This window comes from Dama dama, chromosome 15 (genome assembly GCF_033118175.1).
Source record: "Dama dama isolate Ldn47 chromosome 15, ASM3311817v1, whole genome shotgun sequence".
In the NCBI taxonomy this organism is placed as follows: Eukaryota; Metazoa; Chordata; class Mammalia; order Artiodactyla; family Cervidae; genus Dama; species Dama dama.
Genome location: NC_083695.1, coordinates 11801001 through 11828711, shown reverse-complemented (window position 1 = coordinate 11828711; position 27711 = coordinate 11801001). Strand labels below are relative to the sequence as shown.

The following is a 27711-nucleotide window of genomic DNA, read 5'->3' as shown; positions in this document are numbered from 1 at the left end:
AGAAGCACAGAGACATCATATCTGGGGTCCTCCTGAGTCCCACTGGAGAGACTCCAAGAGTTGTCACAGGATCAGAGAATGATGATGCAGGACCTATGGCTCTGACAATGTCCCCGAGGAAAACTTCCAGCTGGCAAGTAACAGATCCAGGAAGTGCAGCCTCTGGGAGCTGCCCTTTATCAACTCATCTGGTCAATGTGATCAGATAATCACACATGAATACGTGTGTAATCCTCTGGGTGTCATCACAGGAATTCTCATAGCATTGGCAGTCAAGTCTTCAGAGCTGCAGGTCCACAATGGGGCAGCCTCTTTGCATAATAAAGATAATAATAGCTAACACCTGGTCCTAGACGCTCTTCTATATGTTGAAATATACTAACACATCTAAAGCTTGCAACAACCTCTGAGGTGTGTACTATTTTTATCCTCAAACTACAGTTGAATTTTGCTCAAGGTCACACAAGTAGGAAAGAAGCAGAGCTGGAATTCAAATAGCCAGCCATCTGGCTCCAGAGCTGGGGCTCTACACCATTATAACATGAAGGTCACCTGTGTAAGTGGAGCTTTTTACATCAAACGCTGCCTGGACCTTCAGGCAAATAAAGTGCACCAGTGAAAAGCTAGGTGACTAGCATATCCAGGATGCCATGTGGACTGAGAACCACGTCCATTCACGCATTTCCAGAGCATCTGTGCCATGTGGGTGAGTCTGTGACGACCACCTTGAGGACAAAAATCACTCCCATCCTGGGGAGTCCCACTGATGCCCCACACCAGGTACCCTAGCCACCTGTCTTCAGATATTAAGTGCTGCAGCTCCCTAGTCATGAGTATCAACATCCTCTAGAACAAAGTCTCCAACCCCCAGGTCATGGACTGATGCTGATTAGGAACTGGGCCACATGGCAGGAGGTGAGTAGCGGGTGAGAAACCAAAGCTTCATCTGTATTTACAGCCACTCCCCATCACTCACATTACCATCTGACCTCCGCCTCCTGTCAGATCAGTAGCCACGTTAGATACTCATAGGAGCACAAACCCTACTGCGCTTGAATCATCCCCAAACCACCACCCCCACCCCCGCAACCCCTGGCCGGTGGAAAAATTGTCTTCCATGAAATGAGTCCCTGGTTTCAAAAAGGTGGGGGACCTCTGCTTTAGAATAAGTCCATTGTTGGATGCTTTGGGCTCTGGCTCCCAAAGAGTCTACTGAAAGCATGCAAACCAAAAGGAACATGCACATCTCTTGATCCAATAAGCAAGTAAGAAAGTTTCTCCAATGAGGGATTCAGAAAATCAAGGGGAGAAATACCCTCCCGTCTCTGTGACCTTTCCCACAATCCCCCCAAATGAACTCACCTATTAAGAGGTCCCTAGCCCATTGGAGGGACCCTGGAGAGAAGAGCTTCAGACCATACACAATGTAAGTGGGAGGGTGCCTGGCTTTGGCCCCTGTATCAAGAAGCAAAATAAGGCCACACAGCACACAAAAATAGATTGGTCTGCTGTATGTTATGATTTGGTTGTGTCCCTAGAAAACAAACATAATTTCTGAATGGTACCTTTAATTTTGATTCAATGACAGAAACCTCATACTCAATCATTTATACCATATTATACAACTTGCACCATATAATACATTCTCCCCCTCCCCCACTATAATTCAGACACACAAAACACCAAGGAAAAAAAGAAAACCCCGAGGCTTACTCTGTTTAAGAAGACTGAGAATGTCAAAAAGAATGTTTTCCTTCTCAGACTCAACAAGATTTACCTGAAAATTTAATTACCAGCCTCGGATGAAACCTAGATCTAATTCAATGCTTCCCCCACAGCAAAACTTCTATTTGTGTTGTTCGTTTCAAGTGCAAAACTAATTTAAACCACTGTTTGCTCTACATGGTCTAATTTGAGCTCCATTATTAACAAGAAATAGAATTATAACTTGGCTTCAATTTCCTTATGTCTCAGAAAGCAAGACAATTCAGGTGCAAAGTTTATATCTGCAGAGTCTGCATAAAATGCCTTAGTACCGTACAGTAGAATAATCCAATTTTTAAACATTTGCTATTTATATGCATTTTCCTCTGAGGAGGACCGAAAACATAACAGATTTCATCTGAGCCCTCAAAATATTGTTACAAAGAGAGCAGACACATTTTTATTCTTCTCTTGGAATGGACAGAAAAATTAGGGAAAAGGTGTAACATCAACTTTCCAGGGCAAAAGCCAATGAAGAATTTACATCTCACAAATCAATGCACAATTCCTAAGGTAACTTTCCAGGGCAAAAGCTGATAAAGAATTTACATCTCACAAATCAATGCACAATTCCTAAGGTTCAAAAAACCAACAAAAATGAATTAGGGAGAGAATATTCTTTGCAATTCATGAACTACTTTGAGTATAAAAAGTCAAGATGAAAGTGATACGAGCTCAGATATGAATTTTTAAAGTCACTGCCTTGAACATATTATATTTAGAAATGCAATTTAAATTGCTCTGCTTCTATAATAGAAATAGTCCTATTCTGAGACCATCATTTAATGGGAAAGAAAACACAGCCTATCCATGGGGGCTGGCTATGTTTGGCCCTGGGTCTGGGCTTAGTCTTAAAGGAATACTTGCACTATTATGAAATTTCCTTTTGAATCCAACTAGGTCATAGATTAATGGGAAAGGGAATACTTCTTCTGCATTTGAAAAAAAAAAAAACCTGAAACTAAAGCCTAAGTGAAATCTTAATGCATTTCTTATCAAGTTAATAGCAAAATAAATTGCTTGGTATAGACAGCCACTTAGTATACAAATACACAAGCATATGAGATCTTTCCTCAAACTGATATCATTTTAGAAATATAATTAAATACCTACTTCCCACTTGCCCTGATTCTTTTACTAAAAGGTTAAAACTTCTTCTGCCAGGAATTGAAAGTCTTTGGTTTCAAACAAATTAAAGACATCATCTTGGATCTGCCACGTCAAACTTTACTTATTGGGTCTGGGAATGCTTTCTTTTCACCCATAATTTATGACTCAAACTTTAACCCTCCCTTAGAAAGAGCCTGCCCTGAACGTCATGCTACCTTTTGGGTCCCCAAACAATTCTAAGTGAATCACTAATACATGGCATGTGAGTCACTTTTATTTGCCTTGATTCCTAAGAACACCCATTAATAAAATTTCCCTGCTCCAGTTACTTCTTTCATATAGGATTCAGTCCGGAAAACCTCCAAGGATTGATTTTTTTTCAATTTAAAAATTACATTTGCTCCTCCAGGTGAAGTCCAAACAGTCTTTTAAAACTTATCCCAGTGTTTCCCATTCAAGTGTCTTTAACTTTAAAATACCCTCGAGGGGCACTGCTGATTTCTGCTGGGGGGCATCTTGGAAGCTGCTTCACAAAATCTGCTCTGTACATGCATTTAGCTCTCCCAGGAGCCCCACCTACGCATACAATTTCTCAGCCTGCGCTCTGGTTGCAGGGCAAGTAAAGGATAAGGTGAGAGAATCTATTAAAACCTGGAGGTCCCCATCTAGAGGGCAGTGGTGCTTGTGACTAAGAGACCAGATCATTCTAATTATCCTCTTACCAAGAGGGTAGGCTGCTCAAATGCTTCAAACTTGCTGTTGATAGGTAGGTAGAAAATAGGAAGGTAAATAGACAGATACATGGATGAATGGATAGATAGATAAATAGATTAAATAGATAGATACATAGATATGGTTAGATATATAGATATAGAAAGGTAGAGGATTCAGTTCAGTTCAGTCCCTCAGTCGTGTCCGACTCTGCGACCCCATGGACTGTAGCACGCCTGGCTTACCTGTCCAACACCAACTCCAGGAGTTTACTCAAAGTCATGTCCATTGAGTTGGTGATGCCATCCAACCATCTCATCCTCTGTCATCCCCTTCTCCCCTCGCCTTCAATCTTTCCCAGCATCAGGGTCTTTTCAAATGAGTCAGTTCTTTGCATCAGGTAGCCAAAGTATTGGAGCTTCAGCTTCAACATCAGTCCTTCCAATGAATATTCAGGGCTGATTTCCTTTAGGATGGACTGGTTGGATCTCCCTGCGGTCCAAGGAACTCTCAAGAGTCTTCTCCAAGACCACAGTTCAAAAGCATTAATTCTTTGGTGCTCAGCTTTCTTTATAGTCCAAATCTCACATCCACACATGACTACCACAAAAACCATAGCTTTCACTAGACGGACCTTTGTCAGCAAAGTGATGTCTCTGCTTTTTAATACGCTATCTAGGTTGGTCAAAGCTTTTCTTCCAAGGAGAAGTGTCTTTTAATTTCAAGGCTGCAGTCACCATCTGCAGTGATTTTGGAGCTCCCCCCCCAAAATAAAGTCTGTCACTTTTTCCACTGTTTCCCATCTATTTGCTATGAAGTGATGGGACCAGATGCCATGATCTTAGTTTTCTGAATGTTGATACTTTAAACCAACTTCTTCACTCTCCTCTTTCACTTTCATCAAGAAGTTCTTTTGTTCTACTTCACTTTCTGCCATAAGGGTGGTGTCATCTGCATATCTGAGGTTATTGATATTTTTCCCGGCAATCTTGATTCCAGCTTGTGCTTCACCCAGACTAGCATTTCTCATGATGTACTCTGCAAATAAGTTAAATAAGCAGGGTGACAATATACAGCCTTGACGTACTCCTTTCTCTATTTGGAACCAGTCTGTTGTTCCATGTCCAGTCCTAACTGTTGCTTCCTAACCTGCATATAGATTCTCAAGAGGCAGGTCAGATGGTCTGGTATTCCCATCTCCTTCAGAATTTTCCACAGTTTGTGGTGATCCACACAGTCAAAGGCTTTGGCAAAATCAATAAAGCAGAAATAGATGTTTTTCTGGAACTCTCTTGCTTTTTCAATAATCCAACAGATGTTGGTAAATTGATCTCTGGTTCCTCTGCCTTTTCTAAATCCAGCTTGAACATCTGGAAGTTCATGGTTCATGTATTGCTGAAGCCTGGCTTGGAGAATTTTGAGCATTACTTTACAAGTGTGTGAGATGAGTGCAATCGTGCGGTAGTTTGAGCATTCTTTGGCATTGCCTTTGTTAGGGATTGGAATGAAACCTGCCCTTTTCCAGTCCTGTGGCCACTGCTGAGTTTTCCAAATTTGCTGACATACTGAGTGCAGCACTTCCACGGCATCATCTTTCAGGATTTGAAATAGCTCAACTGGAATTCCATCACCTCCACTAGCTTTGTTCGTAGTGAATGCTTCCTAAGGCCTACTTGACTTCACATTCCAGCATGTCCGGCTCTAGGTGAGTGATCATACCATCCTGATTATCTGGGTCATGAAGATCTTTTTTGTATAGTTCTTCTGTGTATTCTTGCCACTTCTTCTTAATATCTTCTGCTTCTGTTAGGTCCATACCATTTCTGTCCTTTATTGAGAACATCTTTGCATGAAATGTTCCCTTGGTATCTCTCATTTTCTTGAAGAGATCTCTAGTCTTTCCCATTCTATTGTTTTCCTCTATTACTTTGTACTGATCACTGAGGAAGGCTTTCTTATCTCTCCTTGCTATTCTTTGGAACTCTGCATTCAAATGGGTATATCTTTCCTTTTCTCCTTTGCTTTTCATTTCCCTTCTTTTCACAGCTATTTGTAAGGCCTCCTTAGACAGCCATTTTGCTCGTTCACATTTCTTTTGCTTAGGGATGGTCTTGATCCCTGTCTCCTGTACAATGTCACAAACCTCCGTCCTTAGTTCATCAGGAACTCTGTCTTTCAGATCTAGTCCCTTGAATCTATTTATCACTTCCACTGTATAATCATAAGGGATTTGATTTAGGTCATACATGAATGGTCTAGTGGTTTTCCCTACTTTCTTCACTTTAAGTCTGAATTTGGCAAAAAGTTGTTCATGATCTGAGCCACAGTCAGCTCCCAGTCTTGTTTTTGCTTACTGTATAGAGCTTCTCTATCTTTAGCTGCAAAGAATATAATCAATCTGATTTCAGTATTGACCATCTGGTGACGTCCATGTGTAGAGTCTTCTTTTGTGTTGTTGGAAGAGGGTGTTTGCTATGACCAGTGCATCCTCTTGGCAAAACTCTATTCGCCTTTGCCCTGCTTCATTCTGTACTCCAAGACCAAATTTGTCTGTTACTCCAGGTGTTTCTTGACTTCCTACTTTTGCATTCCAGTCCCCTATAATGAAAAGGACATCTTTTTTAGGTGTTAGTCCCAGAAGGTCTTGTAGTTCTTCATAGAACCATTCAACTTCAGCTTCTTCATTATCTTCAGCATATTGAGACAGAGACTAGGGAGATAGATGATGGATGGATAGATATAGAAGATAGAAAGATAGATGATAGCTAGATAGGGAGATGGAGAGATAGACAGATAGACAGACAGGTAGATAAAGATAAATGATAGTGAGATGGAGATGACAGATGATGGATAGATAGATGGATAGATGTAGAAGATAGAAAGATAGATGATAGGTGGATAGTGACATGGAGAGATAGGTGATAGAGAGAGAGAAAAAGATGAAAGGATTTGGTTATAAGGAGGATGGAGTATTTGAACACAGCATTACTCTACCGAGGCTGTCAGCAGCCAGGCCACGCCAGCCCCATCCCGTCTCCGCTGGTACCCATGTCAGCTCCAGGCTTCCTGCAGATCTCTGCTTCTCAGCCCAGAGGGCAGAAAACAGTTGCCTCCCACCTACTGAGTCTGCACATGTTCCTGTTTGGCAGGACTCACAGGGCAGCTCTTTTTGACAAGCTGATGTACAACAGCAATGGCTGACATTTATCCTGTCCTACCCACGGGAAAGGTAACCACACAGTTAACCCACCTGAAGAAGTCCTACTATTATTCTCATTTTTCTACATATTATTCTCAAGAGCAAACGGAGGCATGAAAAAGAAATTTGCCCGACTTCACAGACAGAAGACAGTGTGGCTGACCAGGATTTGAACCCCGCTGCTGGCCACCTGGCTGCCTGGTCACTACCCACTGGCTCACCAGACCAACGCAGATGGTCCCTGTATTTGGCCCTGGATCCTTCCAGCCCCAACACTCAACCTCACTTGGCTCAAGTTCATTCATAGTCATCATTCTTTAAACACACAATGTGACTGTTACCCCTGTGAAGTGAACACAGAGCGTGGGGAAAAGCGTTCGTAACAGCGTTTCCTGGAAGGTGTTGACTCTTCCTGAAAGGACTCAGGAGGGTGAGAAGGGCCCCTACCTGGAAAGTGTAGAAAAATAACTACCTGCTCTGTCTAGCCCCTCTGCAGTATGATGTCTACCTACGTAGAACTCTGTTCACTATAATAAGGGTTGGTTGTTTTTATAGTTTCTTATGATGGTAAGAGGGGCTTCCATGGAGACTCAACAGTAAAGAATCTGCCTGTGATGCAGGAGCTGCAGGTTCAGTCCCTGGGTTGGGAAGATCCCCTGGAGGAGGGCTTGGCAACGCTCTCCAGCACTCTTGACTGGAGGATCCCGTGGACAGAGGAGCCTGTCAGGTTATAGTCCATAGGGTCACAAAGACTAAAGCAGCTTAGCACACACACACATGACGGTATAGAATAGTTTATTTAAGTATAATTTTTTGGTGGCTGTTGATTAGTTCTGTTTCACTTAAGACTTGGCAATTCATCTGTCTATTTAGAGCTCTTGAAGTTTTCATTTAAATTTTTTAAGTTGAAATAGAGCTGACTTACAATATTGTGTTAGTTTCAGATGTACAGCTCAGTGATTTGTTTTGAGTTTTTTATTAACAAAGATTATATTCCATTATAGGTATATGAGATATTCAATATAGTTCCCTGTGTTATAGAGTAAATGTTTGTTGCTTATGTATTTTATGTACAGTAGTTTGTATCCATTAATCCTAAATTCCTAATTTATCCCCCTCTCTCTCTCTCCCTTTGGTAACCAGAAGTATACTTTCTATGTCTGTGAGTCTGTTTCTGATTTGCATATAGATTCATTTGTACTAAATTTTAGATTCCACATATAAGTGCTATTGTATAGTATTTGTCTTTCACAGTTTCACTTATTTCACTAGATGTAGTATTATCTGACTTCCCAGATGATGCTAGTGGTAAAGATCCCACCTGCGAATGCAGGAGATGTAAGAGACATGAGTTCGATCCCTGAGTGAGGAAGACCCCCTAGAGGAGGGCATGGCAACCCACTCCAGTATTCTTGCCTAGAGAATCCCATGGACAGAGGAGTCTGGTGGGCTATAGTCCATGGGGTTGCAAACAGTAGGAACTGCAGGAACTTAGCAGGCACCTAGTATTATTTAGGTCTGTCCACGCTGCTGCAAATGGCATTTTCTGTTTTATGGTTGAGCGGTATTCCATTGTTTATATATACCACATCTTCTTAATCCAATCGTCTACTGAAAGCACTTGGGTTGCCTCCACGTCTTGGCTATTATGAATAGTGCTACTGTGAACACTGGGTGCATATATCCTTTCAAGTTAGTTTTGTTTTTTTTTCAGATGTATACTGAAAAATTTTACCTATACTCTTTGGTTCCCTTTCTATGTGGAGCAAAAGAAGATGATCTGGGGGTGGGTGTCCAACTGTCCTAAGGAAGCTGACCCTAGTAAAACGCTAGCCAACAGGAATTCTATGGCCCACACTTGGTGGCATATATACCCAATGGGGTATTACTCAGTCATAAAAAGAATGAAATAATGTCATTTGCTGCAAAATGGATGGACCTAGACACTGTCATACTAAGTGAAGTAAGTCAGACAAATATCGTATTCTATCACTTATATGTGGAACCTAAAAAATGATACAAATAGTGTTTTTTACAAAACAGAAACAGACTTACAGACATAGAAAACAAATTTATGGTTACCAGAGGGGAAAGATGGGGGAGGGAGAGGTAAATTAGGAGTTTGGGATTAACAGATAAAATCCCACGGATGGGGGAGCCTGGTGGGCTGCAGTCCATGGGGTCGCTAAGAGTCGGGCACAACTGAGAGACTTCACTTTCCCTTTTCACTTTCATGCATTGGAGAAGAAAATGGCAACCCACTCCAGTGTTCTTGCCTGGAGAATCCCAGGGATGGGGAAGCCTGGTGGGCTGCCCTCTATGGGGTCACACAGAGTTGAACACAACTGAAGCAACTTAGCAGCAGCAGCAGCACTATTATATATAAAATAGACAACCAACAAGCACCTATTGTAGAGCACAGAGAACTATACTTCATATCTTGTAATAGCCTATAATGGAAAAGAAACTGAAAAAGAATAGATATATGTACATTTATAAGTGAATCACTTTGCTGGACACCAGAAACTAATATAACACTGTAAAGCAACTCTACTGCAACTTTTTAAAAAGTTTTAATAAAATTTTAAAAAATCATTCCTCTGATAAACAGCACCTTTAGCAGGTGATCAAGGTCCACATCAGAAGTGGTAAGTCATGTTGATGGTACAGACCCTCAAAAGATGTGGGGAAAATGACACTTAAACTCTGCAGTCTTCCTCCCCAAAATCCATAACCGAGTCCAATCATCAGATGAGCACCAAATAAATCTCAACTGAGGAACAGTCTACAAAATTCCTGACCAATGCTCCTTGAAGCTGTCCAGATCAGAAAAGCAAGGAAAGCCTGAGAAACCGTCACAGCAGAGAGGAGCTTTAAGAGAGAGGATAATTAAACACCATGTGGTGTCCTGGATGCGATCCTCAAACCAATAAACAAAAAGATAATAGGAAAAACCTATGGAAATCTAAGTAAAACATGAACTTCAGTTAATAACGATGTATCCACCTGGGTTCAGTAGCTGTGTCAAATGAAACATTTTGATGTATGAGGTTAATAATAAGGGAACTAGGTATGGGGCTTGTGAAAATTCTCAGCCTTCTGTATCTGCAAAGTAGAACAAGAAAGGAAAAGAATCATTTCCAGAGGACTTAATATTTCAGGTCCTGTGCTAGGAACATTATATACATTGTCCAGCTCACTCATTACCAGCACTAACTGAGGTTGTTATTATGACCCCTACTTTACTCACACAAAAATTGTTAGCATTTGTCAAGCGCTCCTGCAGTGCCAGATTCTATGCTGAGCCCTGGATGTGCATCACCTTGCTTCCCTCACAATATCCTATTTTAATATTTCCTCTTTCACAGACAAAAAACCTGAGACTCAGAGAAGTCACTTGACCAAAAGGCCGTAGTGTGCACAGGGGGAGGCTGAATTCAAGTCCGCAAACCTGCACGCTCCCCATCACCTGTGTTTCTCAGGTGTGACCTGAGGTCACTTCCTCCACCAGCACCTGGGTGGTGTCAGAATGCAGATTCCCGGGTGCTGTCCCAGCCACCCCCATGCAGGGTCCCAGCAGGTGCGGGGAAAGGCCTCTGACTCCAGCTCCATGCTGGGGATCCCAGTCTTTGGCTGCCTCTCAGATATCGCACTAGATTTTGCTTTCTGGGTTATCATTAGTGGATATTGTTGGTTGTGCATGTGCGCTAAGTCGTTTCAGTCGGGTGTGACTCTTTACAAACCTATGGATGGTAGCCCACCAGGCTCCTCTGTCCATGGGATTCTCCAGGTAAGAATACTGTAGCGGGTAGCTATTTCCTTTTCCAGGGGATCTTCCCGACCCAGGGATTGAACCCACATCTCTTATGTCTCCTGGATCGGCAGACAGGTTCTTTACCCCTAGAGCCACCCAGGAAACCCACTGTTGGTTAGACAAGTCTACAAGTCTGTCTAAGTTAAGGAACAGCTTCATCACTCATCACTAAATTACCAGTCTCTGATCCTCCAACTGATTCCAGAAGCTACTCTCACCTCAGTTTTTAAGCTCTCCTAGACCTGTTTTCTTTTACAATCAGAAGCATTTTTTTTTTCCAAGCCCAGGGTTGATGGTACCATATCTACTAGCATGCCAGTATTAATTCTGCAACTCTATCTGAAACACACAGTGTTATACCAAAAAAAAAAAAAAAAATCATTATGCTGTCTTCTGGTTTTAACAACTTGCTCAAAGTTTGCCACTTCTGTGCTCCCGGAAGGAAACAAAGCAGAAAAATCAAGCAGTCAAAGAACAAGAATTGACTGCATTTTTGAACAGCCACTCCCTGGGAACGAACAGAGTCTTGAACAGCGCTTCGGTGGCAACTGGATGGTGGGGCGTTTGGGGGAGAACGGACACATGAATATGCATGGCTGAGTCCCTTTAGTGTCCACCTGAAACCATCACAGCACTGTTAATCAGCTGTACTCCAGTCCAAAACAAAATGCTTTTTTTTTTTTGTACTTTGCTTTATCTGGCAGCCACTGATAAAGGAATCTTAGCCAGGGCTGGTGGCAGACACGGAACCATCTCTCTACCAGACTGGACTGAGCTTTCTGAGGTTTTCTCATCTCTAAACAGTAAGGCAGTCTTCTAAACATCTACATGGCTGAGACACATTACAAGAGGAAATATTTTATACCTACCATGTTTTCTTTCCTCACCGTAATAGCTAGAAATGCTAACTCAAATCAGGACTAATCCACTTAGCAATCTGTGTAAGCATATTAATTACTACAATAAACAGACTTTGATGTCTGACTGTGGCTTCCAATGACAGAAAGAGGAGTCACTGTTTCCTATCTCACTGTGACATGCTTGCTCAGATAAAGGAAGAGCAGCGGGGTATAGCCCTCTAGGAACTGGATCAATGTAGACACTACAACTCCAACTTAGAACCGTGACCCAGGGGTCCTACAAACAGTCATTATAAATCCACAGGGATAATAACAGCTGTTCTCACCATTCACCTCTGGTAGCACCATTCGTGAGAGCACAGGCAGGAAATGAATGTTTAATAGCCAATTACACCCCTCCCCCGGGTCACCCAGAAAGACAGTGACCTGAGAGCTGTCACTAGGAAGCGGGGTTTATTTTCAGCATCAGGAGGACGGCAGTGTCACATCTGGGGTGGGCTGGGATGGAACATCACAGGGCTGAGCATCTCTGCTCACACCACCTAATCCAGATTCTTGACAATAATCACAACAATACATCTGTGATACCCTAATTATGCTGTTTCTCCTTATCTTGACATTCAGACACTGGGACAAAAGAAGATGTATTCCATGTAAACCAATTATGGGGAACAGAGGAATTTAACACGATAGCAACGTATGCCAGGTGAGCAGCCAATTACAAGCTTTTCTTAATTACTATGAGCTAAATATGAGCTATCACAGACTTGAGATCACTCATAAATCCTGGATGTGAATTTCTTTTTAAAAGCATGATAGTGGGAAAGTCAAGTTTTCTTTCATCAGATAGAATTTTCAGGGACTCACAGGAGTTTACCATAACAGAGGAAGGAAGGTTTCTCAAAGAGCTGGGACATCCGCCAAGCAGTGGTTTTGGTGCAAAGGCATGCGGCTGGGGTCCCTGTAGGGACAGTGCCAGACCTGGACCCACCACCCCGCAGGGGAGGGAGCGCCCTGGTCAGTGGATGCTACCTGTGCTTCTGAGTTCAGGGAGGGATGTTGGAGCACCAAGAGATCGGTACTGGAGAGGCCAGAGTTTCAAGTATAAATAAGCCCCCCAAACAATGAGATAAAAGGTAACGATACACTTGAAAGTGTGGGATAGGAAGAGATCAGCTTCATGTAAAAAGAATAATGATCCATGCTTACATAACCAATGTTTCCAATAACAGCTACCATCTATGAAGCAATTTCTATATACCAGGCACTGTTGTAAGCCCGTGACTTGGATTATTTCAACCTCCATAGGCATTTGTACTATCCTTACTCACACACAGTAAAACTGAGGCATGGAGAGCTCACTTTTCATTCAGGGTCCAAGCTTCAGACACAGGAACCAGGAAGCCAACACAGGCATCCTGACTGCAGACTCTGCCGACTTCCCCACTGGCTGCCACGCCTTTCCTGAGAGGAGTTCAGTGAGATGCAAAAGGCCCTCCACACAGGATGGTCCCCAGCCTGGCCCCTCCCCACCACCGTTCCCATCACAACCTCAGATCTCCCCTGAACCTGACCACCATGCGTTAGTACTTCCATCTGACATTCAATATATATGCATATTGCTGTACACATTTGAACTGCTTTTGGCCATTCCCCATCTTCAATGCAAGCGGACCAGACAAGCCTGTGAGCGGACACTTACGTGGATTGGCGAGGCGGGGTCAGGCTGAACGCTCTGGAACACAAATCAGAAGTGTCTGGGTCATCATCTCATGATTTCAAGGCTACATTAATGATGGTAAGAATTAGATGTGGTCTTGCCTTTAACAGGGAATACTGGCAGCTGGCCATGACGAGGCAGAAGAGGAGTGCCCACATGTCTTTGCAAAAGCCTTGGTTCAACGTCAGAAATCCAAGCAGGGAAACCAGGATAATGAGTAAAACCGCCAGCACATTTTCCTTGACATCTTCAGTTCTGAGCAAAATAAACAAATAAAAACAACATTGAAAGTCCATCTAAAAATCTTAATTTATCTACTTAAAAAATAATTGCAATATATAGTGCAACTATACATAATATTGTTCTGTATTTTCCTAGTCTCCTGTAAATGTGTTATCACATTTCATAACTTTAAAAAATTAAAAAAACAAAGGGAATAAAAGGTAAGGTTGTCTGTTTTTATCCAGAGAATACCTGCGTGCTTCTAAAATGACTGTCCTCAGAGAGTACTTATCCGAAGCTTTAATGCTTGGTAACAAGATTCTCCAGTTTCTTTCTTTCTTGCCTTATTACTGCATTCTACGTTTTTTTTAAAGCCATATTTAACCCCCACTTTCTGTTATTGAAACAAGTGAAATATAATCCCTTTGGGTGTCCCTGGCCATTAAACCAGGTTTACTGGGAGAAGACTGTTAATTATTCCATCCACCACAGTGAAATGTGTTTCAGAAAAGAAGCTTCACTGACTCCATGAAGTGGAGGAAGGGGGTACACTACACGTGACTAAAGCAGGCAATCCCTTCCACATACAGTCACAGTGGCCAGAATTGGCTGCTCCGTTTCAGAGGCCAGGAGAGCTCCGGCCAGGGAGCTGTCAGTGCAGCGGGTCTGACCCATGTGTCACCGGGTGATCTCTCCGGAGACGCCACGTGAGACGTGTGTGTGGGGCAGAGAGAGGAGCTCATCCAGACAGCGGGTGTGAAAAGGGACAAGAAAGGGAGTGCCGAGATGCTGATATAAAGGGGCTGAAGGCAGGATCACGCGGGAGGCAACAAGGGCTGCTAGTGGGAGGAAGTGGATCCATCAAAGTGCAAGAGGGAATGTGGAGACACTGGATGGGGGTTGAGAGAAAGCAAATTTCCTGGTGACTCCGACGGTAAAGAGTCTGCCTGCAGTGCGGGAGACCCTGGTTCAATCACTGGGTCAGGAAGAGCCCCTGGAGAAGGAAATGGCAACCCACTCCAGTATTCTTGCCTGGAGAATCCCAAGGACAGAGGAGCCTGAAGGGTTATGGTCCATAGGGTCCCAAGAGTTGGATAGGACTGAAGACATCTAGCATGCACGCACGCAGAGGGGATGTGAAGAATGAACTGGGACTATGACATTACAGGTGGAAGGCGTCTATGAGAGGACGAGACGCGGGGTGGAGTTACAGGAGGGAACAGTTGAAGTTAAGGGAGAACAGTGTGGACCCCAAGGTCAAGAGTTTAGATGGACTAATCACTAGAATTCTGAGTGAAGTGAAGTGAAGTCACTCAGTTGTATCTGACTCTTTGTGACCCCATGGACTGTAGCCTACCAGGCTCCTCCACCCATGGAATTTTCCAGGCAAGAATACTGGAGTTGGTAACCTTTCCCTTCTCCAGATCTTTCTGACTCAGGGATTGAACCCAGGTCTCCTGCATTGCAGGTGGATTCTTTACCAGCTGAGCCACAAGGGAAGCCCAAGAATGCTGGAGTGGGTAGCTTATTCCTTCTCCAGCAGATCTTCCCAACCCAGGAATTGAACCTGGATCTCCTGCATTGCAGGCAGATTCTTTACCAGCTGAGCTATCTTACATTGCCTATTTTTGTCCATGTACCTATTGGTCTTTCCCATTAAATTATGACCATTTTTAGACAGGAACAGTTGGCTACTTCATCCTTGGCATGCTCAGGCACTCCAGAATGTTTTTCTTTAATTAATGGATTTTATTTTTAAAACAGCTTTATTTTTTTAAGATTTTTTTATGTGAACCATTTTTTAAGTCTTTATTGAATTTGTTACACTATTGCTTCTGTTGTTTATGTTTTGGGTTTTTTGGCCATGAGGTATGTAGGATCTTAGCTCCTCAATCAAAAATCAAATCCCCACTCCCTGCCTTTGAAGGTGAAATCTTAATCACGGAACCACTATGGAAGTCCCTAGAACAGTTTTAGATTCACAACAAAATTGAGGAGAAAGTGTAAAGAGTTCCTACATAGCTCCTCCCTCCAAATATACACCCACCTTCCCCCACCATCAGCATCTCCCAGTAGAGTGCTACATGTGTTTTAACTGATGAAGTAACACTGACAAATCATTACCAACTCAAGTCCATAGTCTACATTATGGCCCCTTCTTGGTGATGTGCATTCTATGGGTTTAGGCAATGCTGTAATGATACATATCCACCATTACTGTATTATGCAGAGTATTTTCACTGCCCGAAAAATCCTCTGTGCTCTGCCTATTCGTCCGTCCTCTCTAACGCCTGGTAGCCACTCATCCTTTTACTGGCTCCATAGTCCCTCCTTGTCCAGATTCCACAGTGAAATCATACAGTATGCAGCCTTTTCAGGTTAGCTTCTTCCACTTAGTAGTACACACTAAAGGTCCTCTATGTCTCTGCATGGCTTGATAGCTCTTTTCTTTCTACTGCTCAATAATACCGACAGACCACAATTTGTTTATCCATCACCTATCAAAAGACAGTTACTTCCAAGTTTTGGCAATTATGAATAAAGCATCTATAAACGCAGGTTTTTGTGTGGAAGTAAGGAGCATGACTGGTAGGTCAAACTGTCCTCATGTGTTTAATTTGTAAGAAAATGCCGAGCTGTCTTCTAAAGCAGCCGTACCACTTTGTAATCCCACCAGCAATGACATGAGAGTCCTGCTGCCCCATACCCTTGCTGGCATTTGCTATTATCAGTGTTTTGGATTGGGCCTTTCTGAGAGGGGGCTTCCCTGAGAGCTCAGTTGGTAAAGAATTTGCCTGCATCGCAGGAGACCCTGGTTCAATTCCTGGGTCAGAAGATGCGCTGGAGAAGGGATAGGCTGCCCACTCCAGTATTCTTGGGCTTCCCTTATGGTTCAGCTGGTAAAGAATCTGCCTGCAGTGCAGGAGACCTGGGTTCGATCCCGGGGTTGGGAAGATTCCCTTGGAGAAGGGAAAGGCAACCCACTCCAGAATTCTGGCCTAGTCCATGGGGTTGCAAAGAGTCAGAAATGACTCAGTGACACTCACTTTCTAATAGGTGTGTGGTGGCCTCTCATCATTGTTTTAATTCACAACGTCCTAATGATACACAATGTGGAACATCTTCTCACACATTTATTTGCCACCTGTCTATCTTCTTTGGTGAGGAATCTGTTCATAGTCTTTCCCCATTTTTAATCAGGCAACCAAGAGGTACAGAAGTACAGAAATGTAAAGAACTCAGATATTAAAATGCTCATGTTGAAAACTTTTTTAAAAACTGGGGGAGGGACAATAGGTATTTGGTGAAAAGTGAAATTTATGTATTTTTTATTCTCTACTATGTACTTTTTATAGAGCTAAAAATATTTGTTTATCCAGTTCAGGTCTATAAAGTACATTATGTATTCTTTAGCTTGCTCATAACATTTGGAGGTATCTATCTAAGACTATCTAAAGTCTTAGGAATAAGTCTTAGGAAATAAATAAGTCTTAGGAAATAAAACAAAAATTTCAATTAAAAAAAAAACAAACTTTTTCTATTTGGAGAGAAAAAATAAAGTTCCTAAAAAGTAGTTTTTCCCAGGTCCTCCTCCACCAGGACGCCACTCCTCTACCTCCCCACCATCACTCCCCTCCCACAGTTCCTTATAAATATTGGGTGAAGAAGTTTGCTCACTGGGCAAGGGGTGTCATGATTAAGGCCATACTTTATAAAGATTTATCTTGCAGAGGTTAACAAGACACACTGAAGGGAAAGGATAAACAGCACTCCCAGAGAGAAGTAACCAGAGCCTGGGAAAGTGACACAGCTGTAAAATTAGAGGGGACATGCGACTTTCAGACACAAAATAGAACAGGGCAGAAAAGACTCTGTGATTGAAAGGATTATGGGCCATAAAAGAGTGAAAGAATAAAGATGACTTTCAGCTTTCAATCTGGGGGAAAAGGCTCATAATGGCAGAAACTGGGAAGGAGTGTGCTAAGGGAAGCTGATGCATTTGTTCATGTAACATAAGTGCTGGGAATACATCAGTGAATGAAACTCATGAAGCCTCCTTTCAGTGGGCAGTGACATAAAATAAGTAAGACACACACAGAATAAGAACATGATAGACGATTGGAAGAGGATTACCGCAACAGAAAAACGAAAAGAACAAGCTGAGAGGAGTTGTGTGTGGGCAGAGACCTGATGGACTTTAAACAGGAAGGTCAGGCTAACTCTCTCTAAGAAAAAGCATTTGAAAGACAAAAGGGTCAGCCGTGCAGTTATTGGAGGGAAGCGCGCACCAGGTGGAGGGAACAGCCAGCACAAAGGTCTTCAGGCTGGAAGAGGGCCTGGCGTGGCGACCAACACTCTGTTGTGCTAAGGATAGTATGCAGGGGGATACTGGGGGAAATGTAAACTGGTGCAGCCACTACAGAGAAGAGTATGGAGGTTCCTTAAAAAACTGAAGATAGAGCTACCATACGGTCCTGCAATCCCTTTCCTGGGCATATATCCAGAGAAAACCATAATTCAGAAAGATACATGCATCCCAGTGCTCACAGCAGCGCTATTTACAACAGACAGGACATGGAAGCAGCCTAAGTGTCCACTGACAGACGAAAAGATAAAGAAGATGTGGTGTGTGTATATATATATATATAGGATGGAATACTACTCAACCATAAAAAAGAACGAATAATGCCATTTGCAGCAACATAATGGACCAAGAGATTATCATACTAAGTGCAGTAAGTCAGACAGAGAGATAAATATTATATCACACATTAGAAATCTAAAATACAGCACAAATGAACTCATCTACAAAAGAGAAACAGACTCATACACAGAAACCAGACCTGCGGTTGCCAAGGGGGAGTGGGGTGTGGGAGGGATGGATCGGGAGTTTGGGATTAGATACAAGCTATTTTATACAGGAGCGACAGACAACAAGGTCCCACTGTACAGCACAGGCAACTCTGGTCAATACCTTGTGATAAACCATAATGGAAAAGAATATATATGGATAACTGAAACACTTTGCCTTACAGCAGACATTAATGCAACACTGGAAATCAACTATTACTTCAATACAATTTTGAAAAAGGATAGTGTCCAGGGAGAATGGGTGTGAACAGTTGATGCTCTTACAGTAACCCAGATGGGAGAGGAAAGCAGCTCAAACGAAGGTGGCAACATTAAAGGTGGAAGCCACAGTAGATACATTTGAAGGAGCAGTAAACAAAATCTATGAGAAATTGAACATGGGAGTGAAAGGAAAGATTTAAGAATTATGCCAAGTTTTTTAATGAAAAGCTGAGATGGGGGAGACCACAGGTGGAGCAGACCCGGGATGAGATAGAAATGAAGAGCTCAGTTTCAACTCTGATTATGAGATGTCAACCCCATAGTTAGATACACAAGTAAAGAACCAGGCAACAGGTCCAGGGTGGAGACAGAAATTGAGGGTCACTGGCAGATTACTGGGAGTTAAAGCCATGAGACTAAATCTGATCACTAAAGAAAAGTGGGCAGAAAGAGAAAGACCAAGGGCTGAGCAGCTCCTGGGACACCAACACAAAGAGGTCACCTGCAAAGGGGACCAGGAAGGAGCCACCGACAGGGCAGAAGGAAAATCAAGAGAGGACTGAGCCCTGGAAACAAGAGAAGAAAGTAAACCAAGAATAAGAGTCCAGGGACATGACAGGATCAACCATGACCTGGGCCAGGGCAGGCTCCACGCGGTCCTGGGGTCAGAAGACTGAATGCAAGGGGGTTATGAGAAAATGGGAGGAGAGAAACTGGAAAAAAAATAAATAAATAACATGCAATGCTTCAAGGAACTCTGCTGCAAGGAAACCTGAAGAAACAGGACAGCAGCTGGGGGAACGTGGTCCACAGCATTTGTAAGGATGGGAGATATTGAGAGCACATCCTCACGATGACAATGATGGTGAGTTTGCCCCTGCTTCTCACGCCTAGCTCCCTGCTGTATTTCAGATCTGTGTGTTTCCTCCTCAGATAAGGCTTCTGCCATCACCTGTCCTGACATCTGTGTCCTCTCCCCCCAAGTGTCTCTATCTCAGGCCTTCAGGGGTGTCTTCCATGGCACCAGGACCGTTTGCTGTCTTAGCCCACTTCCCGCCGTGGAGTCAGGACTCTTGAGCACAGGAACTATATGTCTGTTTCATTTATTGCTCTATACCCAGGGCTTGTTATAGAGCCTAGAGTGGAGTTGGTGTTTTGATTTTTTTTTTAAGTGTTGAATGAACAAATAAATGAATGAAATGATGCTTAGATGGACAGCTTTTTGTTTTAGATGCTAACCTGATAAACGAGTTAAAGAAAAAGCAAACCTAGGTGTTTTGCAAGATGAGGTAATAGCAGAAGAGAAAGGAAGAGAAAAGGATAAAAGAAAAGAGAGACAAGTCTGAAAATATCTAAGCAGACTGGACGGCAAACTGAAGGCAAAGAGAAGAGGCTGTGATCACAGGGACCCAGGATGCTACCACGATCAGAGGATGAGGAAACACATTCAAGGAAGATGAGCCTGAATCCCAGAGAAAAGTTAAAAAACATCAAACAGAAGTCTTCGGCCTGGGGGAGTTCAGCGCAGCGATTAGTCTGATTTCATTGCCTGTTATTCACCAAATTCTTCCAGTTTCTGCCAACACTTACAAGTTTGTTTTCAATTATGTATGTGTTTTCTTTCCAAGCTTTCATTTGGCAAATTCAAGGTCTCTCATCCATGTGACTTTAAATGCTCCCAATGAATATCCAAGGTAATTTATGTATATATTTTCAAATAAAAACACAGCTCTGGTCATCAAAAACATAACATTTATTGTGTGAACTCCTGTTTTCTTAAGCAGCCCTTTCAGATCATCACTGAACCAACAAGGTGTGCTAAGGAGGTGTGCTGTGGCCCAGGCCGCGCGGGATGGCGGCTTCTCACAATGAGCATCTGTGTTTTCACCAAGCTCCCAGGTGGATCTGTGTGCTGTGTGCTGTGCCACAGTCCCAGGCTGCTTGGTTTTTCTAGGTCAGTGTTCTGGGTTTTCCTTCCTCCTTCCTCACTGTCAGCTGGGACTCAAGGTGTCCCTCTCTCCCCTCTTCATTGACTGCCAACTAGAAAATCAGCTCACCAAGCTTGCAGGTGGACGACTGAAAGTAGGATTAGACGGGCTCTGAAGAAAGGGTGAGCTCTCCTTTCTAAGGGGCTAAGTTTCAGGGTCTGCATTTGACAACATCTACTTTGGCTGGAAAGGAACCTGGTGGGCGACAGTCTACAGGGTCACAGAGAGTAGGACATGGCTGAAGTGACTTAGCACACACACTTTGGCTACAATCATTTATTTCATTTTACATTTTTTTCTTCTTTCTGGGTCTGGGCCACATTCCAAGTGATAATAATAACATCTCAAGTGCTCAGTTGTATCGGACTCTGTGACCCCATGGACTGTAGCCTGCCAGGCTCCTCTGTTCATGGGATTCTCCAGGTAAGAATACTAGAGTGGGTTGCCATTTCCTTCTCCAGGGGACCTTCCCAACAACTAAGATTTAAAGAACTCTTTCTATCATTAATTTGGTTTGATCCTCACATCCTCCCCATGATATGGTTTTGTTGGGGTTTTTCCATAACATCTTATGGACTTTTTGGCCAACCCAGTGGATTACCCCCATTTAACAGGAGACTGAGGGTAGTGGTAAAGAACCCACCTGCCAATGCATAGGTTCCATCCCTGGGTCGGGAAGATGCCCTGGAGGAGGGCATGGCAACCCACTCCAGTATTCCTGCCTGGAGAATCCCATGGACAGAGGAGCCTGGCGGGCTACAGTCCATGAGGTCGCAAAGAGTCAGACACGACTTAGCATGTAACTTGCAAGAGAGGTGATTAAAATGATTTAACACTATAACCTTCACAAGATGATAATCACCTTCCTCATCATCATTTTTTAGATCTTCACTGGATTTTCAGCTAATTTTCATCAGTGAGTAGATTTTAAAATAAAAAACCCAGAAATCCATAGAAATATTTGTATTTAATATGAAGGGTTAAGGCAAGTTAGTTCAACTTCCAATAATTTCTTTTTAAATGAATATTTCAAAAACACTTCTCATCTAACATACTGTATTATCTTGAATTATTTTAGTTAAGTATGACGTCTTTGTTTAAGTGTGTGCCCCTAGGGTAACATAGTGCTGTTAGAAAAACCATTACAACTCCCTTCCCTGACTTGTGGGTCCTGAAATTTACTGTTGTAATTTTGCATGACTATAGTTTTTCAGTATGTGATCACACCATTTAAGACATTATGAAAACAAGTAGTCACTGGGGGACCCACAACAGCCAGGCAGGCAACCAGCCTTCCCACTACCCCACTGACTGGCATTTAACTGTGAAACTCCTGTGTTTTCTGATGACAACATTAGTAATAGCATCTGAATCTCCAAACCCACAACCTGTGAATATCACAATTCATTGTGGTTGTTGTTTAGTCATTAAGTCGTATCCGACTCTCTCGTGACCCCATGGACTGTAGCCCACCAGGCTCCTCTCTTCATGGGATTTCCCAGACAAGAATACTAGAGTGGGTTGCCATTTCTTTCTCGAGGGGATCTTCCCAACCCAGGGATCAAAACCACGTCTCCTGTATTGGCAGGAGGATTCTTAACCACTGAGCCACCAGGGAAGCCCCCACAATTTATCTACTCATATACTGATGCACATCCTGGTTCCTTTCAGTTTTTAATGATTATAAATACAGATATTAAAAACATTCATATGCAGTATTTGTGTGGATGTTTTCAAATCAGTTAGGTGGTTACCTAGGAGTACAATTGATGAATTATATGGCAAAACTGTTTAGAAAACCACCACCCTGTCTTTCAAATTAGCTGTACCATTCTGTTTTCCCACCAGCAATGAGAAAAGGGTTTTTTTTTTGTTCCATATTGTTTCCAGCATTTGCTACTGTCAGTTTTGCTTCATTAAACATTGTCATAGTATACAGTGGTATCTCATCATTGCTTAAATTTGCAAATCTCTAGTGATATAAAATGACAAGCCTATTTTTATGTACTTGTTTGCCATTTGGATGTCTTCGTAGACGAGGGTTCTCTTCAGATCTTTAGCCCATATTTTAAAATTCGGTTGTTTTCTTATTATTGAAATTTAAGTAGTCTTTGTATATCTTGGATATATATCTGATGTGGGTTTCGTAAGTTTTCAATTTTTTTAAGTCTTTATTGAATCTGTTACAAGATTGCTCCTATGGTTTTTTTGTTGTTGTATGTTTTGGTTTTTTGGCCACAAAGTATAGGATCTTAGCTGCCCAACCAGGGGTCAAACCTGCACCCCACGCATTACAAGGTGAAGTCTTAACCACTGGACCCCCAGGGAAGTCTCATAAATAATTTTTTCTGTCAGTGACTTGTCTTTTCACGCTTTTATACTGTCTTTTTGCAGAGTAAAGTTTTAAATTTTAATAAAAACATTATTTAAAAAAAGATCACAATCTAGTCTTCTGCATATCCCGAGGAGGGGGAGGGAAATGGGGAGTCCCCTATCTGGTCCCCAACTCCATCATGCCTTAGTCAACCTGATGCCTGCCACCCGCCTCCACCTCCCCACGCAGTACCCTCAGCTCCAACCCCACAGCACTGAATCTTGAGAAAGAGTATTAGGGTTTAAAGGAAAAACTAGCATCCAAAGTATAGGATAGAATATTTAGAACCCAAGTCCTGAAAGGAAAGGGCAAGACATCACTCCTTACCCCCACCATGTCCCTCCTCCCCTCCCCACGCCACATCCATGCACCCAAGCTCTGCTTTCAACATCGCAGCTGCAGGCTCTCCTACAAAAGCTGGCAAAAGATGAGCAGACCACGGTATAATATTGTCCCCAAACCTTAAAACTAACCATGCTACCAAATTCTCCTAGTTGCCATTTTAACCACTCAGTGACTATTCCTTCATTTGTCAGGATCTCACTGCTTCGACTCTGGGTTTGCAGCACACAAAGTGGACACCTTGGAAAAGCCCCAGAGAATTTCAGCCTGAGGCCAAACTGCTTATTATCAGCAAGCAAGTGCACACTGCCATGCCCCACTTGTGTCTTTCACCAGCACGTGTGCATGCCTGGAGGCTTACCTATCAAGTAATGCGAGCAAGGTAAGGCGATCATACCAGACTTTAATCCACTTGCCAGGGAAAATGATAAACTTGTAAAACTGCTCTCGGTTAAACTTTCCTTGTGTGGAAGAACAGGATGAATCTTCCAGATCCTGACTCAGATGCTTTTAGATACCGAAAGAAAAAACAGAGAGAGGGTTTCACATAGACATGTTATTGTCATAAAAATAAGCCTCCTGATTTAAAAGTACCAAAAGCAGATGTTCAAATTCTGAAATGGAAACCAACATAGTCCATAAAAAAAATGGGCACCCTAACAAAAGGATAATATCAACAGAAAAGGTCTTTTTTCCCAGCTTTATTTTTTGTACTATTATTGATTTACAATGTTATGCTAGTTTCAGGTGTATAGCAAAGTGGTTCAGTTATACATATACATATATTCATTCTATTCTGTATTCTTTTCCCTTATAGGTTATCACAAAACACCGAGTATAGTTCTCTATGCTAAACAGTAGATCCTTGTTGTAGAAAAGGTCTTTTTACCAATACATTTCAATTTCATTATAATGTGACATTAAAATTATGCTACTCAAATCAAAATACTACTGTTAGGCCAGGAAACTGCCATGAAAGTAATTATTATGAAAGATTAGAATTCAACAAAAGGCCTTAAATGACATAATTTTTGAAAGGTATGTTATTTAATGTAACACCAAGATAAATATTTAAATTTTTTTTAAGTAAAAAGATTTTCATCCACAGTACATAGGTTCTTAGTGAAGCCCAATATAAGAACTGAAATATTTGTCAGAAAAAAATAAAAAATAAAACAGAAACAGGTGGAGGAATTTAATCTCAGATTTAAAACATTTTCACCCCAAATTCATCTCTGATTGGATCTAATCTAGTGGAAAGGAATTCAATTTTGAAAAAAATTAGTCTCCATTCATTTGCTGAACAAATACTTAATGAGCCCCAGCCCCCTGCAGACCTTCTAATCTGTGGGGTTGTTTTGTTTTGTTTTGTTTTTGTAACTGTGGTTAAAAAATACATAATGTAAAATTTATACCTTAACCATTTTGTATGTATGCATTTCAGTAGCAATAATATTCATATTATTATTCATGTTTTCACCTTGCAAAACTAAAACTCTGTCCACATTGAACACTAACTCCCCATTCTCCTCTACTTTCTGTTTTGACCCCTCTGGGTACCTCCTATAAGTGGAATCAAAGAGTATCGTTTCTTTGTGACTAGCTTATTTCATTTATCATAATGATCTTGAGGTCTATCATGTTTCAGGTGTCAGAATTTTTTTTTAAGGCTGAATAAAATTTCATTTTATGGATAGACCACATTTTGTTTATTCATTCATCTATCGACAGACACTTGGGTTGCATCCACCTCTTGGTGAAATATTCACTATTCACAATCATGAATAACATGCACTGTGAACTGTGCATGCAAGTATCTGTTGGATTCCCTGCATTAGGCTCTTTGAATATACACCAAAAAGTGGAATTGGTGGATCATGATAGCTTGCATTTTTATTTGTTTGCTTTCGTCCTTTATTTTTCCAAAAAGGATTTTCAGTAGGCTCTAATTTCCTGTAGGCTAAGCTGAAGCTCCAACACTTAGGCCACGTTATGCAAACAGCTGACTCACTGGAAAAGCCCCTGACACTGGGAAACACTGAAAGCAGAAGGGGAAGAGGGCAACAGAGGATGAGATGGTTGGATGGTGTCACCGATTCAATGGACATGAGCTTGGGCAAATTCCAGGAGGTGGTGAGCGACAGAGAAGCCTGGCATGCTGCAGTCCATGCAGTTACAAAGAGTCGGACATGACTTGGTGACTGAACAACAAGATAAAACACAGAATACGGAGAAGAAGGGCCAAGATAAGTGAAGGGAGGGGACAGCATGGAAGAGCAGCCATGGAGGTAAAGTGACCTCTCAGTGGTCTCGTTCCCTTCTCTCAGGCTTACAAAGCAGAAGGTCATACTTGGGCAGGCCGCCTACTTTTTCCTTAATTCACTGAAAGTCACTGATATCAAAACTCCTGGCATGCATAAGGGCAACACATCTGCTTCACTGGAAACCATGTGGAACCCTCTTCGGAGGCTGACTTCCCCATCTCTCTGTTCCCAGATGCTAATTCCCTGACTCAGCTATGGAGCATAGAGTTATTCAGACTATAAAATATTAACACAAAAAGCATTTCAAGGGAAAGTTGATCCGTTGTGAAGGTAATATGCAGGTTGACAATATACAGGATGGATTGGGCTGTATTATTAGAGGTAAGTTGAGATTATAAGTGCTGCTTGTGTCTGGAATTTGATCCCAATAGAAAAGAGAGCCTCAAAGAAACTTCCTGCTGTCATGTCAGCAAGAACAGTATCTTCTTTAATGACAATGAACTTATGAAAGTCAAAGTGTTACTTGCTCAGTTGTGTCTGACTCTTTGCAACCCCATGGACTGTAGCCTGCCAGCTCCTCTGTCCCTGGAATTCTCCAGGCAAGAATACTGGACTGGGCTGCCATTCCTTTCTCCAGGGGATCTTCCCGACACAGGGATCGAACCCGGGTCTCTCACATTGCTGGCAGATTCTTTACTGTCTAAGCCACCAGGGAAGCCTAGGGAATTTGTAATTTAGAGTAAATCTTCCTCTCAAAAGAAATCCTTTCCCTTTATGCTTCATGAACTAAGAGTGCAAGTAAGAAATAAAAACACATGTAGGGTAAACCCAGCTGAGTAGGGTTTACCATTCTGTGATGTGGGAATTCAGTATGATGTATAAACACGTCAAGGATAAGCAACAGTGAAGGTGACAACATTCTTTTGAATAGTAGGAAAATACTCTCTTTTAGATAGTAGTTTTAGGGAAGGTCACTATAAAAAAAAAAAAATCACATGAAGACTATGCCTACATCTTTTGCAAAACTTATTAAATATTCTGGCATATTGTGCTATTTATTACTGCTTAAATGAAAATCATCTCAGAATTTACTACAAAGAAAAAATGATTTTACTTCCGTGTTAGTTTGCTAGGGCTAACACAATGAAGGACCACAAATAGGGTGTCTTAGACAATAGAGCTGTATTTCCCCCAAGCTACCTGAAAAATCCGAGTTCCATAAAACTAATAAGAATTTTGATGACATTAATAATTAATACTGATTATTAAAGGCATAATTTTGCCATGCTGCTACTGCTACTGCTAAGTCACTTCAGTCGTGTCTGACTCTGTGCGACCCCATCCCTGGGATTCTCCAGGCAAGAACACTGGAGTGGGTTATGCATTGTCATTAATCTTCAAATCCTCATAATAACTCTTCCACAGATGCAAACTATCACATATAGAATGGATGGGCAACAAGGGCCTACTGTATAGCACAGGGAACTATATTCAATATCCTGTGATAAACCACAATGGAAAAGAATAGGAAAAAAAATACATATAACTGAATCACTTTGCTGTACAACTGAAATTAACACAACATTGCAAATCAAGTATACTTCAACCAAAAATTTTAAATGAAAATAAAAAAATAATAGTCTCTTCAAGAGTTCCATAACTAATAAGCATTTTGATGATATTAATAATGGCCCCTGAAGATAGCCTCTTCAATAAGTGGTGCTGGTAAAACTGGACTGCTATGTGCAAAATAATGAAATCAGAACACTACCTAATACCACACACAAACATAAACTCAAAATGGATTAAAGATCTAAAATTATAAAAATCTTAGAGGAAAACAAGCAGAACACTCGATGACATAAATCAAAGCAAGATCTTCTATAACCCACCTCCTAGAGTAATGGAAATAAAAACAGAAATAAACAAGTGGGACCTTAATTAAACTTAAAAGCTTTTGCACAGCAAATGAAACTACAAACAAGATGAAAAGACAACCCTCAGAATGGGAGAAAATAGTAGCAAAGGAAACAACTGACAAAGACTAATTTCCAAAATACACAAGCAGCTCATGCAATTCAGTACCAGAAAAGCAAACAACCCAGTCAAAAAGTGGGAAAGGGACCTGAAGAGACATTTCTCCAAAGAAGACATACAGATGACTAACAAACACATGAAAAGATGCTCAACATCACTCATTATTAGAGCAATGCAAATCAAAACCACAATGAGATACCACCTCACACTGGTCAGAATGGCCATCATTAAAA

At 41.8% G+C, this 27711-nt stretch overlaps 1 protein-coding gene across 1 annotated transcript in view; it reads right to left on the bottom strand.

Annotated features, from left to right (window-relative positions):
* PCNX2 (pecanex 2) overlaps positions 1–27711 on the bottom strand; it is a 300345-nt gene that overhangs the window by 201257 nt on the left and 71377 nt on the right. Inside the window, exons 10-13 of the mRNA XM_061162994.1 lie at positions 23539–23684; positions 13280–13433; positions 13161–13193; positions 1363–1534 (exon numbers count right to left, since the gene is read on the bottom strand). Coding sequence (XP_061018977.1) covers positions 1363–1534; positions 13161–13193; positions 13280–13433; positions 23539–23684 — 505 coding nt within the window. The remainder of the gene's footprint in view (positions 1–1362; positions 1535–13160; positions 13194–13279; positions 13434–23538; positions 23685–27711) is intronic.